Source organism: Fulmarus glacialis, unplaced genomic scaffold, assembly GCF_000690835.1.
Source record: "Fulmarus glacialis isolate BGI_N327 unplaced genomic scaffold, ASM69083v1 scaffold43589, whole genome shotgun sequence".
NCBI lineage: Eukaryota > Metazoa > Chordata > Aves > Procellariiformes > Procellariidae > Fulmarus > Fulmarus glacialis.
This window is the reverse complement of record NW_009234705.1, coordinates 1-17,629: the sequence shown is the minus strand read 5'-3', so window position 1 is coordinate 17,629 and position 17,629 is coordinate 1. Positions and strand designations below refer to the sequence as shown.

The following is a 17,629-nucleotide window of genomic DNA, read 5'->3' as shown; positions in this document are numbered from 1 at the left end:
TCTTTCCATCAGAGATCCCAAATATGTGTGATAAGTGGTGCATACACATCCTAGCAGGTCAAGGTTACAAGAAATCTTAGTCCAGCAAATGCCAAGCTGTGTTCCTGCTCGTTACAGGTTCAGACTCTAGATGAAACGCTGCAAAATACCAACCTTCAAATGTCCCGACTAAAATCGGACTTACGGGTGACGCAACAGGAGAAGGAAACTCTTAAACAAGAAGTGATGTCTCTACACAAGCAACTGCAGAATGCCAATGAAAAGGTAAAGGACCTCAGGTGCCTCAAAGCCAGTCAGCTTTGCGTACCAGGGTTTACGGACACTAGCTGCTGCTCTTCTGTAGCCTGCCACTGTAGCCACCTTATTTCTTTAGGTTGGCTTGTTCATTAAAAGGACACAAGTAGTGCTGCAGACTTGAGCAAGTAGGCTCAGAGTTATGCAACTATTGTTTTTTTTTTTTTTTTAAACAAGTGATATAAACCTAGTAATTTTTTAAAAAAGCTGAAAGGAGGTGGGTACAAAAAAAGCCCTATTTTAGTAATGTTTTCTGTATTTAGGAGTTTTAAAATAGTTAACTATAATTAGTCTTGTCGGATTGTATATAATGTGCAGATTTTAAACTTCTTTTTAAAAAACTTATTTTAAGTTTTGAATGTGAGGACAGGCAATGATCAGTCCATCTCCTGGGTCTCCATTCTTCCCTGAAAGAAATATTTTGCGCAAAAAAAAAAAAAAAATCTGTGGACAATGTATGAATTTACACATATCAAAACTATAAACATATGAACAGTCAAACTAGTAATTGAGAGGGGGATCTACTTTTCAGTCATAATTGTTTTTGAAAGGCACAGTATTATAGCAGTCTCTCTTAACTGATGAGGAACTGTAACTGAAGGAGGTTGTAGACAGCAGTCTTGGGATTGGTATTATGAATTCAGTTACTAATTTGGCTTGTTTGCCATGTAATTAAGGAATATTTGATGTCCACGTGGAAAAGAGGCTGTTTCAGAATTGTACAACAGGAACTAAATTACAGCTATTACTGAATAATATATAATACTGAGTTCTATTATTTGCTTGATGAGGCTGTGAAATGGAGCACAAATTGCTTTTTTGTGTTGTTGAACTCTGTGCACTCATATCAACCATTCTGGCACACAGCTATTATCTATGATTTTAGCCAAGGGAAGCACTTTAGTTTTGCACTGTGATTAGCATGTTGGGTTTCTTAGTGGAAAACAGTGTGTAGGCTGGGAGGAAGATAGGAATCCTGCGACTTTAGAGTCTGCAGTTACTGAAAGCCTACTTAAAACCCACCTGAATAGAGAAAATGTCTGCTTCTGTTTAAGGCCTAACCCTGCAATTCTGTCTGTCTTAAGAATCGGGTTCTAGAACTGGCTGTGCCTTCCTCAGGGCTGCAGGACCAACAGAGGCAACTACACTGGGATGAACTGGACCAGCTGACGAAACAGGAGCAGCAGCTGCTCAGGCAGGAGAATGAGAGGCTGCAGAGAGAAGTCCAGAGCACTAAAACAGAGCTGACTCACTCCAGGGAGAAGGTAACCTGAGCAAGCTGACAGATCACAGAGGCGGGCCCTGCGTGCTAGGCAAAACTTAATGATTCTTGTTTTGCAGTGGGTAATACAGGAGAGGAATGTTGCTCATTAGTTTTGAATAGAAACATTTGCAGAAAGAATGCATAATGGAATAGTTTTCCTTTATATCTGCACTGAGTATGCAGGCACTCTTACGATATTTCAAACAGCTCTTTTTTTAAAAGAAAATCCTGGTAACTCTTGTCTAAGGTTCTGGTCCGACTTTCAATTAATGCCCTTCAATTTTTTTTCTTTCATAAAAACTTCTTAGTATTCTGAGCATTCTTCATGTCCAATTTCTTGGCTCACAGTATTAGGCAGATTATGGGGAATGGAAGGGAAAGACCTTTTGTTGCTCAAAGCTAAAATGTCAAAAATTCACCAGTATCTAATATGAGTCCGAAATCAATTGGTACTCGGTATTTTAGATTAAGTAGATGCAATTTGATTTTTTGAATGGTCTGGAATGTTTTTCCACATTTGTTCATCTCTGGTCTCTTTAGATCAGACAGCTGGAATCTACTATCCTTTCCCTAAAGCACCAAAAGCATCAAAGCCAGTCAGGTATCGTCAAAGCCATAGAGCAAGAGAAATTAAGCTTGAAGAGAGAGTGTGAACAGCTTCAGAAGGAGTTGTCATCTGCAAACAGGAAGGTTAGTGTTAGATGGTAAATACGTGACTCAATGCAGTACTTTCCATCTGTAAGAGCTAATGTGGTAAGCTGTAATTTTCTTCTTTTACTCTGAGCTTTGTGTTCTTTGTCTCTCACGAATCCCTCTCCCAAGGAGCTGACTGTCTTCTGTGCTTCTGCAGAGCGTGCAGGGTGGAAGTCTATGCCTATGTGCTGCAGGACTTCTAGTCAGTACAAACAGTTCAGTGGTAGAACATGGGAACCATAAACAAAACGCAGCCTGCTCAAGTGCTCTGCAATACACAGCGCTTGTGTGCCAGCATTACCACTTTTAGATTAAAAATTAGTTACTCTGCCTATTCCTTGAAACTTGTGTCAGAGACACTGTATAACATTGTCTTAGACATCACTTTCATCAAAGCATTACACTTGTCCAAATACTTATGTCTTTTAATCTTGAGTTGTCTTGATGTGCAGTGATTCATGACTTGCATATTGGGGGGGGGGGGGGGGCGGGGGGGGAAACAACAGATAAAATAAGAAACTACTATCTTTCTAAGGAAACTTCTTGTTTTTAATAGATCAGTCAGATGAATTCTCTTGAACGTGAACTGGAAACCAGCTCAGAAAATGAAGGGCTAAGAAAAAAGCAAGTCAAACTGGATGATCAGTTAATGGAGGTACTTTTCAATCAGTGTTGACTATACTGAATAGCGTGGGGCTTTATCACTATCTCACTGAATCTATGAATTTATTTAAAAACAACTTCTAGATGTGTAGGAACAGAGGAAACTAATCAAAACTGGAAGAATTAATCTCCCCTAATGCCTAATCTCATCTTTCATGATCAAGATGTTAGTGTGACAAACATGCTTCTCTGAAGCATGTTGTGGTTCATCGTAATTCACGTAAGGCTTCAGATATAAAACCAAATAGCGAAGAAATTTGTTTCTGTGCTTGAGGCAAGGCTAACACTTTCCTCTCCCTTCCTAAAACATGTAACCTCAAGTTTCCTAACTAATATTTGCATAATGCTGTTCTTAATGTAGAAACCTGTTCTTACTTACTATGGGAATAACTTGCTGAATTTAAGCCTTGCTATCTTATCTAGATTGTGATAGAATAACAATTTACACAACTTGTTGTTAATCTAAAGATATGAGTGAAAACTTCAACTGAGATTCTTCCAAAGCCTGCTGTAAATGTGGATGTTTGTTCAGTACTGCTGGAGATGGATCATGCTGGATGTCATGAAAACTGCATAATTCTTAGGTGTCCTTGGTTACAGGAATGGGCAAGCTTAACTATGTTAAGTTAGTGTATCCCTTAAGGTCAGGCTAGACCTCAGAGTTGTCTCTCAGCAGTCTTGCCTAAACTTGATGCCCTGAATTTGAGTTTAAAACATAATATAAAAAAACCACCACAACTTTGACTTGTTCCATAAATCAAAGCATCTTCTAGATGAGGCTTTTACAACAGTGTTTATTAAAAGACTTCATGTTTTTCACCAAGAGAGCAAATGGGAAACGTAGTATATTCAGCATAACATGTAATTAGCTGTAAAATTGTAAAAACTTGATTAGAAAAGATGAGATTTTGACAAGTTACTGAAAAGACTGTTTATATGCCCTGTGCTTTTATTTATATAGCTTTAATTAAGCTTTGGGAAAATTCCAAACACTGTTAACTCTTTAGTATAAACACCAAGCATGGAATTGCATTTTCTCCTGAAATTTGTATTGCAAACATGCAGGACTTTTGTTACTCCTAACAACATTTTCCCAGCAGGTGTGTATAACATTCACTTAGCACTTTATGACTTCTAACTTTCTCTTTTGTGCCTGTTCTCCTTTTGTTCATGGCTAACCTGTCTAGAACTCAGTGGTTGGAACTAGCAGAGAAGGGTGCAGTTCTCTTTCTGAAATAGTGTGCGAAGGTAGAGCAATCATTTTCAATGTACTACCATAGCATGGAGAAAACATTTCTTTCTTTTATGGATTTTTTTTTTTTTTTTTAATTCCATGCATTTTTAAAGAAAAAAAGCCACTATTCATTTCAATGTAAAATTTTTACTTCGACAGCTGCACTAACTTCTTTGTGGTTAGTATATCGTGCAATTTGATTCTGTAGGCCAAGAAGTTGCATACTTCTAAGGCATTGCCATGAAAATGGAGAGAAATAATCAATTGCATTCAAAAGAATTAAACTGATCGTAAGAAAATGAAAAGTGGCTCAACCCCTTCCTTCTAACCCATTGGCTGTGAGGCTTGAAGGTGTTTTCGTATTTACCTCTGATGCTGCATGTTTTTTCACCAGACTGTCAAATGTGTCCTTAATATTAACTGATATGTGATCACACTCAGTGTCATCCCTAATAGTTTAGCAAGTTCATTATTGTTCCACTTCCTTCCACAGATGAATACGGCAAGACTACATTGTTTTCATTAGCCACACAACTCATATTTGTTTTTAAGATGCTGTTAACATTAATTGTCTGTTTCTTCAGCTCTTTAATTAGATACTCGTGTGCTTCACAACATTACAGGAAACCCTAAACAAATTCCATCAAAAGCTCATTATTTCGACTGTTTATATTGTCAGTAAAAGAATAGCTCCTTTGCAGACAGGTTGATTCAAGAGAACCTCCTGATAGTTTAAAAAAATACAAATAGCTTTATTTTAAAATATACTTACAAAGCTATTTTCTGTTTAGCTGGGCCAGCAGAGGTGTACAGATGCTAACACGGCCAGAAGAGCTGCAAAATGCTTACAGTTGTTTGTATTATAGATGAACTCAGTAACTGAAATACGATTACAAATTGAGGCCTGAATTCTTCCACTTCTGAAAGGAAAATTAAAACCACTAACATAATTTTATATGCCTTTTCCTAAGGGAACAGAGTAATGGTTTTGAGATAACAGGTGAGAATTTTATGATGTAGTCAACTGAACTTTATGGGAAGAAAGTATTAATCTTATGCAAATTCAAGCTGCAAAACAGCTTGTCTGAAACATCACGGGGGTTTACTGTACAGTTCTGGTCTTTTTTTAGTATTATAAACTATTCCAACTGTCAGCTAGTCTTACCTGGATTTTATTTTAGTCTAGAAAAATGCTAAATAGTCACATGAAACAATCTTAGCTCTTAATGTTGTCCGAAAGTTCATCTAATGCTGGGCCAGTTTATCTAAATTGGCGTCTCATGGTTGCAATGCTACCGTAGTAAGGTAATGCCAGAAATTGTTATATGCTTACTTGCTATGCCAGTAACTGTCATAGCATTGCTTGGGAGCACCACTTAAATGGTGTGGGGAAGCTAAACTGTTTGGGACAAGTCTGTTCTGAGGTGTTCTTTTTGCTGTAGCAAGGACTATTAGGAATGTGATCCTTTTGTCCCACATGAGATGCCTAGTTTTACCAATTAAAAGACTTCTCTGGTAATATAACTTCACAAAGGACAACCAGTATGCACGAACTCTTTGTTGGTATATACTATCTTTACATTACATAGACATGCTGATGCATTTGGTAACCTTCTTTTAATGAAAGCAAGACTTAAATTTGGAATTAAACTACTTCAGATTACTACACGCATCCATATCTCAAGGGCCCCTCTGAGTATACTTTTGCTTATGCAGCACAGACACTCAGGAATTCTCCAGGCTTGCTATCAAACTCTGCTTGTGGCATGTCTCGAAGTGAAAATTATTAAATGTGTTAAAATTTCTACACTTAGTAGTGAACATAAGGAAAGATACATGGGATTCTAAATACTGAATTCTGAATGTAATATAGCAGCTGGCATCAAATTACTTAAGTCATCATACATTACATCGAAAATTTGTTTTGCTTTTGAGAATGTTACCTCTCCATCCTAGATAAAAGACTAGAAATAATCAGCGCTGGTGGGCAACTTCTTCAGCCTGCCTCATGCTAATGCTTTTATTAAGTGGATACTATTTTTAGAAGAGCTGCTGAGATCGAGGTTAAAATTAAAAAGGACTATTAAGTTAAAGCTCACCACAGGCCCATTTAACTGTGATAGATTTAATCAGAAATTCAGTGAATTTATAATTCAGTTCTGAAATTACGAATCAAAGCTCAGATTCCTTTACACTTCAGAACTGCACATAGGATGCATCTTTTTTCATTGGAAAGAGAAAAGCTGTCTACTTAGCTTCTGTTACGGAGTTCAGGCTTGTTTCTCTTGCATCCAAGAAGTTGTTCAAGACTAATCTGATGTCTAGCTCATCACTAAAAGATCTGTTGTATGAACAGCAGTGCTGCTTTCTCCTGACGGCTGATTTACTTTGCCCCTCAGATGCTCCACTCAAGCGCCAGTGTGATGCTTAGCCAACCACCGCACTCCCGGGAGCTCCAGCAGCAAGGCTGTGCTATGGTGCCCAAGGAACAGTTCCTGCAGCTCCAACACCAGCTACTACAAGCAGAGAGGAGGAGTCAACGTCTTCAGGAAGAACTTGAAAGTAGACCCTCTGAAACAAACATGCAACAGGTAAAGCTCTCGTTACTCTGCAGGTTACAACTTTAAAAGGGTATCTGGTTAGTTTTCTTGTTTTTTCAATTCTGATGAGATCCGTTCTCTGTTTATGCCAGTTCAAAAATTAAAATTAAAATTCATTCTATCAAAGATATGTACAAAACAAACCTTTGTTTTGTACATATCTTTGATAGAATAAATTTTAAGCATATTTAGCTTGAGCCATAGCTTAATTCTGAAGTCCTCTTAATCTTCCTGAAATAAAAAACACTCCCATCCATATTCAACTGGCTTTTCTCCTTCTGATCAATGTGCAGTAAGTGTTTATAAGTTTTGTTTTTTCTTCACCTAATATCCATGTCTGGAACCATTGTTTTAAAAAATACACTATACCACATATAGCACAAGCACAGGCCCATCACACATAAAATACTAGCTTGGGCTGCTGCTGCTGCCACATGGAGTTCTGTCAGCTGTAGTAGAGCATAATACATACAAATTAATCCTTTTTATAAGGTCAGCCTATCTTCATTATTTGGCCATAAAACAAGACATTGTTTGGAGAACACTCTTACCGTTTTACAGAAACTTCAACATTGGTATTTCTCAGGAAAAACAATTTAATTCCAAGGAAGATTACAGCCACTGCACATACTGGGCTGAGTCACTTTTAGTGTTGTTTTGGTTTTTTAACATGTAAAACTGAATTATAGGCAATAGGTAGAAAAGTTTGCATCTCCCATATAAAACCAAGCTTGTGGACTAGGCTTGCCAAATTACTCTTTTCTTCAAAAAGTAACCGTATCTCTAAAGCTTTGATTCAGGCCATAGGTCTTAAAATAGTATTACAACTTTATCTTACGAGAAAAGATAAAGCTCTAAATAACTTAGATAAAAAACTAATGCTTTTATTAAGCTGTTAGCAGAAAAAACACTTTACATTTTAAACTCAGATTGCAGTTATGCTTTTAAAAAAAAATAAGAAGACCAAGACTTTGAAGCTCAACAATCTCTGAACATTGTTAATAGAGTATTCTGGAAAAAAGGTATCATGGAGAAAGAGTATATGCAGTAACAGTTTCTAAAGTTTCCAAAACTTGGAGGAAGAATTCTTCTTTAAGAAGGGCATAAAATCTAAAAGTTCCCCCCCCCGCAAAAAAAAAACTTAACAGCAAATAATACAGGATAAGTAAAAATAAATCAATTGTAAGGTTCTCTCCCTTTCAGTTGAGTCCTGATAGGAGTGCATTACCACAGGCTAATGTACTTGGTCAAATACAATGGAAAGTAGAGCGTGCAGTTTAATTTTGAAATCAATAAAAGCCGTATTACAGCAGTAGCATCTGGAAATGAATGTGCTCTGTATTGCATTGGGAGTGATGACTTTGTAATTTTGCCTTTGAAAGCCTGAGAAACAATTTGCAAACTACTCACATCCTGGAACTTGCAGTTCTACAGATAAATCACTTCTACATTTCCTGTAAAAGCTTTTATTCTGGAAGGCTTCATGAATTTAAAAATACTTTCTGAGAGGCTTTGCAACTATTTTCTGTCAATGCACTAAGCACTTAATCCTTTTAATTTTTTTCTTTTTTTTTTCTTAAAGTGAATGGATATTCTGGTTTAGAACATCTCCTACAGCTTTTTCATGGACTTTACTAGATAACTTTCAAAAATTATTATTAAACACATGCATTCTACAACTATAAGCAAGGCCAAATTTGTTTTAGTTTGTCTCAACTTTGACATTTCTGTAAGCACATCTTGCTTTAATTCTCACTGTTGATTTTTCTTCGTCATGCTGAATTCTAGGGTTAATATTTAGTTGAGATTATGTCCATTTTAATGTCCCCTTTAGCATCTTGAAAAATTGCATCCTAATCCCTCTTCATCATCTTTTCACCAGTGAGTACAATGTCAGGTTATCCATGCTTTCTGTGTAAATTTAATCACCTAGTTTTGCTGCTGCTGCTTTGCACTTTGCAGCTTTCTTAGATCCTGAGTCCTTCTGTGTCATAAGGTATCCAAAGCTATCCCCCTCCTTGTTGGAATTATTTTATGTTCATCACGCTTTGCAATTTTCATTGCTTTTTGATCATTGCTGTGGTGGTCTGTGTTCTCATTCATTTTACAGTCAGTCTTGAGCTGCTGCCCTCCAAGAGCTACAGTCATATGTTCAAATTTCACTAAATTAAAACTCCTGAGCCTTTTCTACTGTGTTAACCTGTCTGGACTCTTCTGAACTCCAAATGACTGTTTCTGCTGTGTTTAGTGCTGTGATTCTTACCTGCTGCACTGTAGCAATCGCTGCAGTTGTTCTCATATTCCTTGCTCAATAACTAGATTTGGGAGCCTGTTAATGACCCTCTATTTTTCCTAAGTTCTCTTAACTTCTGCTAACCAGTATTTTTGTTCAGAGTACTTAGACTTGCTCAACTTCTCCTTTCTTCAGCTCTTTTTTTCAAAATTCAAATCACCTCTGACCAACAGCTTGTTCACCTGTCTCAGGAAAAGACTTACGCCTAGGTTTAAAATAGAAATGCAAATAAGTTTTCAAAGGAGGTCAGTTGGACTACATTTTTCACAAATGCTATTTGGCAATCTGTGAGATTATATATAGATATATAGTGGCATATAATTTCCTCTGAGAAACTTAACTGCTTTGCTAATTGCAGTTAATCACGGCCACTGATCTTTTTAAATCCCCCAAAACCTGAAGAGTCCTTACATCTAGAAAATGCACCCTGAATATCTCCTCAATTGCATATGTGTAGTGCTAATACTAGTATTTGGAGAAATATAATATGTGATACTCTGCATGTTTTCTTCTGTGTGTGTTTTGTTTTTGTCTTGCGTTGCTTGCTTCGCTTGTATTGGTAGTTTGCTTTAACTAAGTATACGTACGTATTTAAAAGAAAATCTGGATATCAGGGTGAAGTATCCCACTTGCCTTCTTTCTCTAGGCCTTGCTACCGGAGCAGCGAGCAGTGCATGCAGATTCCTACCGGAGGATCGGGCACCTCTGACAGCTTGGCTGCTTATGATCTCATTCCTTACCATGATAAACACACACAAACACACGAACTGGCATAAGCTGAGAAACTTGAGGATCGAATTATTTTGTGCTTTTTCTTAAAAAAAAAAAAAGTCTCCACAGTGTTATTTCCTATTTATTTGTCTAGAAGCTATTTTGTGAAAGTTCATAAGCTGTCTTTTTTAATTTGCTACAAATACTTTTTATTTATGTTATTTAAAATGTGGAGTTGTTCAGTGTGGAAAGAGACTATTTTTCTCAAACGGTACTAATTTTATATGAGATTTGAAGAAAATCTGGGGTATTTATACTGCATTTTTGTATAAGATGTATAAACTTTTTAACAGGGAAAGATGACATTTTTGATGTAAATGAAAAATAAAATTTTTTTTAAACATAATGTCTCTTGTCTTAATAGCATCAATAGTTTCAGCTTTATGAACAAGAATTAATGAATTTTAGACAAAATATTTGTCTTTGATACTGAGGATTGTCATTCAGGACTTCTGGGAAAGATTTGTAATAGGGGATGTACTCAAGTACAGATACTCAGCTTCTCTTTAGCAGATGTACCTGCACATTTAAGAAAAGAATTTGCATAGTATGCGGGCATATTCTACTGCTGTGGCCATAAAGTAAAATGGCAGTGCCAGAAAAGGGAAAATTATTAACGCACTTGTTTCTTGGATAACATTCCTTAGTGGTTTTTCTTTTGTCTCAAATTACTAGATTAAACTAGATTTTTAATACTTTAAGAAGTCAGCAAAACACCTCTTTAAGGCCTATGATTTTTCTAGGTGGGAGCCATGAACCATTTCAGCTGTTTGCTTTCAAAGAACTTTCTGTTCCTATCTTTCTAATGACCTTAAAGCTAATGCTTGAGCTGGCTTTTCCCATTAAACATGAAATAATATGAAGTTAGAACATTCTCAAATCAACTTTAAGTGAAAAAACAGGATCACAGGTATTGAGACCACTATAATTCTTAGTTTCTACTTAACTACTCACTCAAGGCTCCTGCAACCACTATGAAGTGTAATAGTTAGCCATGTTCTTGAATTCCAATCAAATTACAAAAGATAGCTCAAGATAACTGGGCTAGAAAGTCCCCGGCAAGTTCTGATTAGTAGTACTTTTTTAATCTGGAAAAATATTCAGTCCAGCAACACTGTAAAACTGCCTTCTATATGACTCTAATGTAACTTTTTTCAATTTTTTTCACAAGCTAAGTGATCATATAAACCCATACATAGACTTAAGGAGTTTCTGGTGTTACAACAAATAAAATGTTGAGTGGACTTCAATCAATCCCCTACAGGGATCTTTCTACAATGGTTTAGATGAGCAACTACCCCCCTGAAACACTCCTCCCTCAGTTTTTCATTTATCCTCCCCCACATGTGTGAAGGTACTTTGGTTTTGAATGCATTTTGTTTTGGGGAGAAGGTTAGTGCTTTCTCAAAGTTAAGCTTCTCAGATAACTTCCTAGAATTAGAGTAACAAGCTAGCATTAAAATAAAGAATCCCTTTCCCTGCAGTCAGTGTCTGAAGTTACCAAATACAAACAAGCTTTCTTGTAGTTCCTGGTGTTTCTAATTTATTTGGGAAAATTTCATTCAACTGTTGGTGTAATGGGCACTCTCGTGACACTGAGTTACTATGCTTTTAGTTAGACTGCCTGTTACCTCACTGAAGAAAAAGCGCAAAAGCATTTTAGAGTTACTATTTGGAAACATTAGTTACAACTAGTCTAAAAAAATGTGAAAAATCAAGTTTGGGATAATATCCCATCCTACTTTTTTAGGATATTACTCAATTTCAAGGGGTCTTTGGCATGGGAGAGTTACACTGTCAAACTAACATGCCCTTATGACTTCACCTTAATTTTTTGCTAAAACCGTTAAGATTTTTATTAGTATTTTGTTTTCCACGTTCAACAGAAATATGGCAGCACCTAAGAACTAGAAAAGGAAACTATCCAGATCTGACTATCACAGTCAAGACAGAACTTAGAATTTTATATCAATTTTTCCTAGATCTGGTAATCTCAAGTGTAACTTAGACTTGGAAAACTAGTTCAATGCTGCGAGTGTCCTTGAAGTGTTGCCATAACATTTTGCTTCCATGAATGGTTTATTAATTTAGTCGACTCTTTGAAACAGACTCACATGTGGACTGCCAGCTATTTTCTCAAGCATAAACTGAAAAAAAGGAGATTGGTAAATGTGAACTGATTTTTGTTAACTGATTCTCACATAAATGTTGCTTTCCAGGGGGGTCATGAGCAGCTGCTAAAAATGATGGAAGAACGTATGATGGACGTTGAACAGAAACTAAGGCTTGTGAAGAGGCTTCTCCAAGATAAAGTAAATCAGCTGAAAGAACAAGTAAGCATTCTTACTCTCTTCCTCAGATCATCCCCATTACTTCCGTAAACAACTAAGTTGGACAAAAGCTGCCAAGCCGTTCTTGCTTAGAATAAAGTTAAAGGTGCTTTCCTTTTTCTTTCAATGCTTCTGAGCTAAAGTACAGCATATTTGTCCAAAACTTCCTAAAACTCCAAATATGGGGACTGAACCACCACCCATTAATTTCCAAAAAGCTATGCTTGTTTGGTATGCTGATGCACTTAAAAGTCAGGAAACAAACATCAAATTCCGGCCAAGTATCCTAACTGGAAAAGTTGCTTAGGAAAGGAGGAAAAAGAATTTCCTGAAGAGTACAGATGGGATTACTGTACAATTATTGATTTCTCGATGCCCCCTGCCCCAACATACCCTTTGCTTGACATGGTTTTGGGGTTTTTGTTCTTGCCTTCATCTGCCTTCTTCAGAAGTCCTCAATGGTGTAAGAAAAGGTGGCTTTTGAACACTTAGGTGTGACATGATAACAATATCTCTTTTCTACTGAGGTACAGTCTCTTCTATCATGTTAAGGAAGTGCTATACTGACAGGGTCTCCTGCCTGTTCCCAAAAGCATGTAGACAAGTGCAAGGCTGCTCTCCCCAGTTTTATAGGAGGAGCTGGTGGTCCAAACCTCGGAGGAAGTATCTCTGTGGGATCACTGGGCTTGTGGATCCTCTTGTGAACTAGACTTATCCTTAGAGGACAAACGCTGTAAAGCAGTACTCATCTGATCTCCTTACAAAGTCTTTCCAGTTTCAAAATATTCATAGTATCTATAAAGACTCCACAAACATAGGTTTCTAACAAAGCAAAATAAGATGAATGGGTGGGTTGTCTTCCTTTGATATTTGAGTTACAATAAACACATTCACCTACTTTCCCAGCACTGTTCTTGCTTTTAATTTTTTATTTTTATTTTGCTTTTCATTTGCTGAGTAATTATGTCCTATTCACAATTCAGCTTTCCAAGAACACTAAAGCAGATGCAATGGTCAAGGATCTCTATGTTGAGAATGCACAACTGCTGAAGGCTTTGGAGATGACAGAACAGCGGCAGAAAACTGCTGAAAGGAAAAACTATTTACTAGAAGAAAAAATTGCCAATCTCAATAGAATAGTAAAGAACCTGGCATCCCCATCATTTAATTCAGCATCCGAGATAAGGTTATAGCAAAGCCATTAAGTCTGCCACAGTCCCATGCACTTTACTGAAATGTTAATATTTCAGCTTTTCACTATGTTGCCTTTTTGTATTGATAAATTTTAGTTAACAGATGCCTCCAAGGAGAGGACAGAGCTAAATCCCAAACCGGACACTGCCAAAAGAGAATGTTTGTTTATTCCCAAACTGTTTTTCTGTTAAGTTTTGCCTAAAAGTAATCTTCACTATGTAAAAAAAGACACACATAGTCTTTTTTTCTAGGTTAACTTATTTTTGATACTGTGGTTTTAATTTAAAATATAAATTCTGAATTTACTGTACTGAATCAAGTATTCCTATCTAGATTGAAGCCAAGGTCTGATGCAAACTAATGTTACTGGATTCAAACCATATTTTTGGCTTTCTAGGATACTTTGTGGTCCAAACCTAGTAATATTGATAGGTCAGTCTTCAACACTGTCCCTGTAATTGCTATTGAAAGCAAGACTTTCCTGATATGGTCTGTGTCCTGCAAACTGATTCTGGTTTCTATAAAGCAATATGCTCCACCTTATGCATTAGGTTTCTGGCTTATTCTTCATGGCTGTTTCTCTGCAGAGCTCAGAAAATACGTTTTCTTAAAAATATGTAAATAGACTACTGCCTCCCACTAAGTGTAACAGTATTTCATCTGAAGAAATTTCCCAGCTGGCAAATAAAGACTACTACTTTTTTTTTTCTTTTTTTAAGCTGTGCTGCCAGACAACTTAAAAATTATAGTGGCCTTAATTTTTTTGTATATGGAAATAAGTTATACTAAACAAAGGAAGAGTCACTAAACAGAAATGAAGATGTGAGTTTTGTTTATATAATTTTTAAACTCAGTAAAGCAGTGGAGTGTGTTTATTGAATGACTGGCAGAAGAATGAAGAGGGGGACTTGAATGATTTCTTCGGTGAAATCCTGTCACTAGGCCTCACAAACATGGACATTTGCCATTAATGCAGCGTTCGTTTTAACCCGACTGATAATTTGGAAAGGCCTGTCATTTGTAGTAGATACTAGTATGGAATCTAAGTTTGTAATTAATTGTGAAGAAACATATTCAGTGTGAATATGAAGAACTCAGGGAACTAAATTAGCTTCCTTCAACATTATAAATGTGGATATTAATGTCAATAGATGAAGATAAACGTGCATTAGGAAAAGCAGGATAAACCAAATTGTATTTGGATGAGTATTACCTTAGTACTCCTAGATCAACGTGCAGAAGTGCTGTAGTCGTGAAGGTCAAAGAGCATCAAGGTCTGTAACGACAGGTAATACCTCCTATTTGATCAGTCGATGAGGCTAGGGAAATACAGGTTCTCTGGGAACACCTTCAAGACTGAGACGGGTCTGACACAGAAGCAGCTGAGTAAGAGCTTGCATGCTCAAATGCTTGTATATAATCTATTACTGCAAATAGTCTAAATGCCCTACGAATGCCTTGCCTCCACCAGACCAGTAAGACACATTTAAACAATGTAAATAAAACTGGTGAAAGGGGCCATACTGGCAATACTTGAAACTGGACCTCTTTAGATATGCATAAACTGAGAATGCAGAGGAAGAGGGCGAGATGTTTTGTCCCTGAGACCGCTAGCAAGGTGACAATTCTGACAGCACTTGTAATGAGCCAAAAGTCCCCCAGAAACTGGGATAATACTGCCTACAAGCTGTGGAGTAACCTATGGAAAATGACTTCCACTTGGTACTGATTAGCATGTGGCTGCAGGGGATGCTATCTATATCCACATGGTTACTTACCAGTTTTGGAGGGTTGAGGGGCTGAACTAGACACACAGGGTATGACTTCCTCCTCTCCTCCCCCTCCTCCTCCATTGCTTTATGCAGGCAATGTAGCGGAAATGGAAGTACAATCATGTAAGAAGAACATGTTGGAGTATCACAAAGTCCTTATAAATTATTTCACTACTATGCTATTCTAAATGCCTGTACTGGGTATTTCTCTAAGTAATCTCAAATTCAGGGATTCACATATCCTGTTTTTCAGAGGCTGCAAAAATTTTTTCACAAACTTGAAATGTGTCAAATTCACAAATTGCATTGATATAAATCAGAGCTTTTAAAAATTTGAAGTAGTGAGATCTTGTTGCTTTTAATATTAATCAGTAAGTGGTATCAGTTATAATAAATCTCTGTGTGTGGGTATCAGGGCTGCGTGTTAGCAATACGGTAATTGAGCATGCCCTAAAACCATGCCTATGCTATGGAAATTAGCGAAGTTTCAAAATACTTCTAGGAAACAATGTAAATGAGGTTCAGATGATCAGAACCGTATTTGGAAAAATATCACTGGCTAGCACATCTTAACACTACTTCATATCTTGACCTAGGTTTACTTCTAATGCTCAGTATGTGACCAAAGTCTGAACACTGGACAGAGGAAATGAGTACTTCACTTAAACTATGGTGGAATTAATTTCACATTACTGAATTTTAAAGGCTAGACTACTTAACTAACTCTTTTAATCTCCTGGTAGTTACCAGGTTCTTATAAACCAAACATACATACAGACATTTCTAGAGCACAGTACTAAAAAGGGAGCCCAGGTGTTGGAATAGAAGGGAGAAACAGAGAAAAGGGATTTGACTTCTCCCTTTCTCACCCTATCCTACCTTGCTCTGCTTTTCTTTCATTTAGCTTCAAAAAACTAACCTAGCCACAGGAGAGAGGAGGAGGAGGAAAATGTTTGGTAAATATTTTTTAGACAAAACTCCAATTTCACTGGAATACTTGCGTGAATTAATTCTCAGAAGTGCCTTTTGCAATTACATATTCTAGAGCCTTTCTGTACTGTACTGTTTTTGTTGCTACAGGACAATTCAGGACAATCCCTTCCCAAATGGAGGGAACACAGAGAAAGGTAGTGCTGCTTACAAACGAGTGTCATGTTGCTTATTGGTTCATTGTGTCAGCTCAGAAGATAAGCAGCTAGTTTTACAAAGTCCAAGCTACTGAAAATAAGCGTATAAACATGTAAGTTATTAAGCATTAGCGGTGTTTTGTGCATGAATGTGTCTCCTATGCAGTATAGGCATTTTAAAGATACCAAAGTATTTATTGGGATTGTACCAGTCAAAAGTCACTGAGTTCATACAACAGGTCTTGCCAATTAAGATATTAACTACTTTATTACCAGAAGGTGTTTTAAATGTTTTCAACTCTTGCTTTATGAATCACTGTGAAAATAAAGGCACATAGGTATCTCGGGAGTTTTGGAAGAGGAGAGACCCCCAAGTTAAATTTAAGTTTACTAAATTCACACAGTTGGAGTGCTACTTGTCAATTTAGAATGATTTAGAAGTATACATTGTCGCACATTCTCCAATTACTACTTTAAATACGAGGAAAATGGAATTATTTGAATTCTGATTGAAAAAAAAAAATAAAAAGATTGTAACGTATTTGATTTTAGCCAGATTATATGTAAGGTAGAGCAGGGGACAGTCAGGATCTATCAAGAGTAAAATTCTTTCGTTTACTTTCAGCAAATGGCATCGCTGTCTCTCAGGTTTTCCATCATTTACCTGTTAAGTCTCCTGTTCGGTGTCAGATGCTGTCGTTTCATGACAAATGACTTCTGTATAAATGAAAACAATTGTATATTTTTTTTCTATTGAGTTTGTTTTGTGCCGGTGTAATGTATTGTCCTTACATCATGTAAAACTGAAAGATGAACCAACTTACACATTATTTATAATGAATAAAACAAAAAAACAAAACAAAACAAAAAACCAAACCGTATGATCAATACTTGTCTCTTGTTTTTTATTCAACATGAAAATATTTCAGTTATCTTCCCATGGAAGTTGTAGGTACTTCAAGTAGTATCTGCAAATTCGTCAAATGCATACAGAAAGCTATAATAATAAAAAGGAGAGTTTGACAGCTACTAAAAGTAATTTATTCCATTATGAAAGTATAAAATTGGTTAAAGTGTAAAAAACTGACAGGTAGTGAATGCAACTCTTAGCTTATTTTCAAGCACACCCTGCCCTCAACTTAAGTTGCATACCTGTTCTTCACCTTTATATGGAAAATATCGAGTGCTTCTTGTTTTGTGCCTTTCCCGTTTAACCTTCTAAAACGTACTCTTTCGGTAACCGGTATGGAAGGCGGGGTTACCTGCTGTCCGTTAGACACCGAGCTCCTGCGGGGCCCGAGCTTCCCCTACCAGCGGGGCAGCGGTGCCACCTCGGCCCTCCCCAGCCAGGTGAGGGGTCCCCACTGCCACCAGGGAGGAGGGGCCGGCGGCAG

General features: G+C 37.0%; 1 protein-coding gene across 1 annotated transcript in view; it reads left to right on the top strand.

The window, feature by feature from the left end:
• LOC104082557 (ninein-like) overlaps positions 1 to 13,335 on the top strand; it is a gene marked incomplete at its 5' end in the record, with an annotated part of 22,794 nt that extends 9,459 nt beyond the window's left edge. The window contains 7 exons of the mRNA XM_009585727.1: positions 118 to 264; positions 1,380 to 1,559; positions 2,099 to 2,248; positions 2,808 to 2,906; positions 6,548 to 6,739; positions 12,032 to 12,145; positions 13,126 to 13,335. Coding sequence (XP_009584022.1) covers positions 118 to 264; positions 1,380 to 1,559; positions 2,099 to 2,248; positions 2,808 to 2,906; positions 6,548 to 6,739; positions 12,032 to 12,145; positions 13,126 to 13,335 — 1,092 coding nt within the window. The remainder of the gene's footprint in view (positions 1 to 117; positions 265 to 1,379; positions 1,560 to 2,098; positions 2,249 to 2,807; positions 2,907 to 6,547; positions 6,740 to 12,031; positions 12,146 to 13,125) is intronic.
• Between the last annotated feature and the right edge of the window lie 4,294 nt (positions 13,336 to 17,629).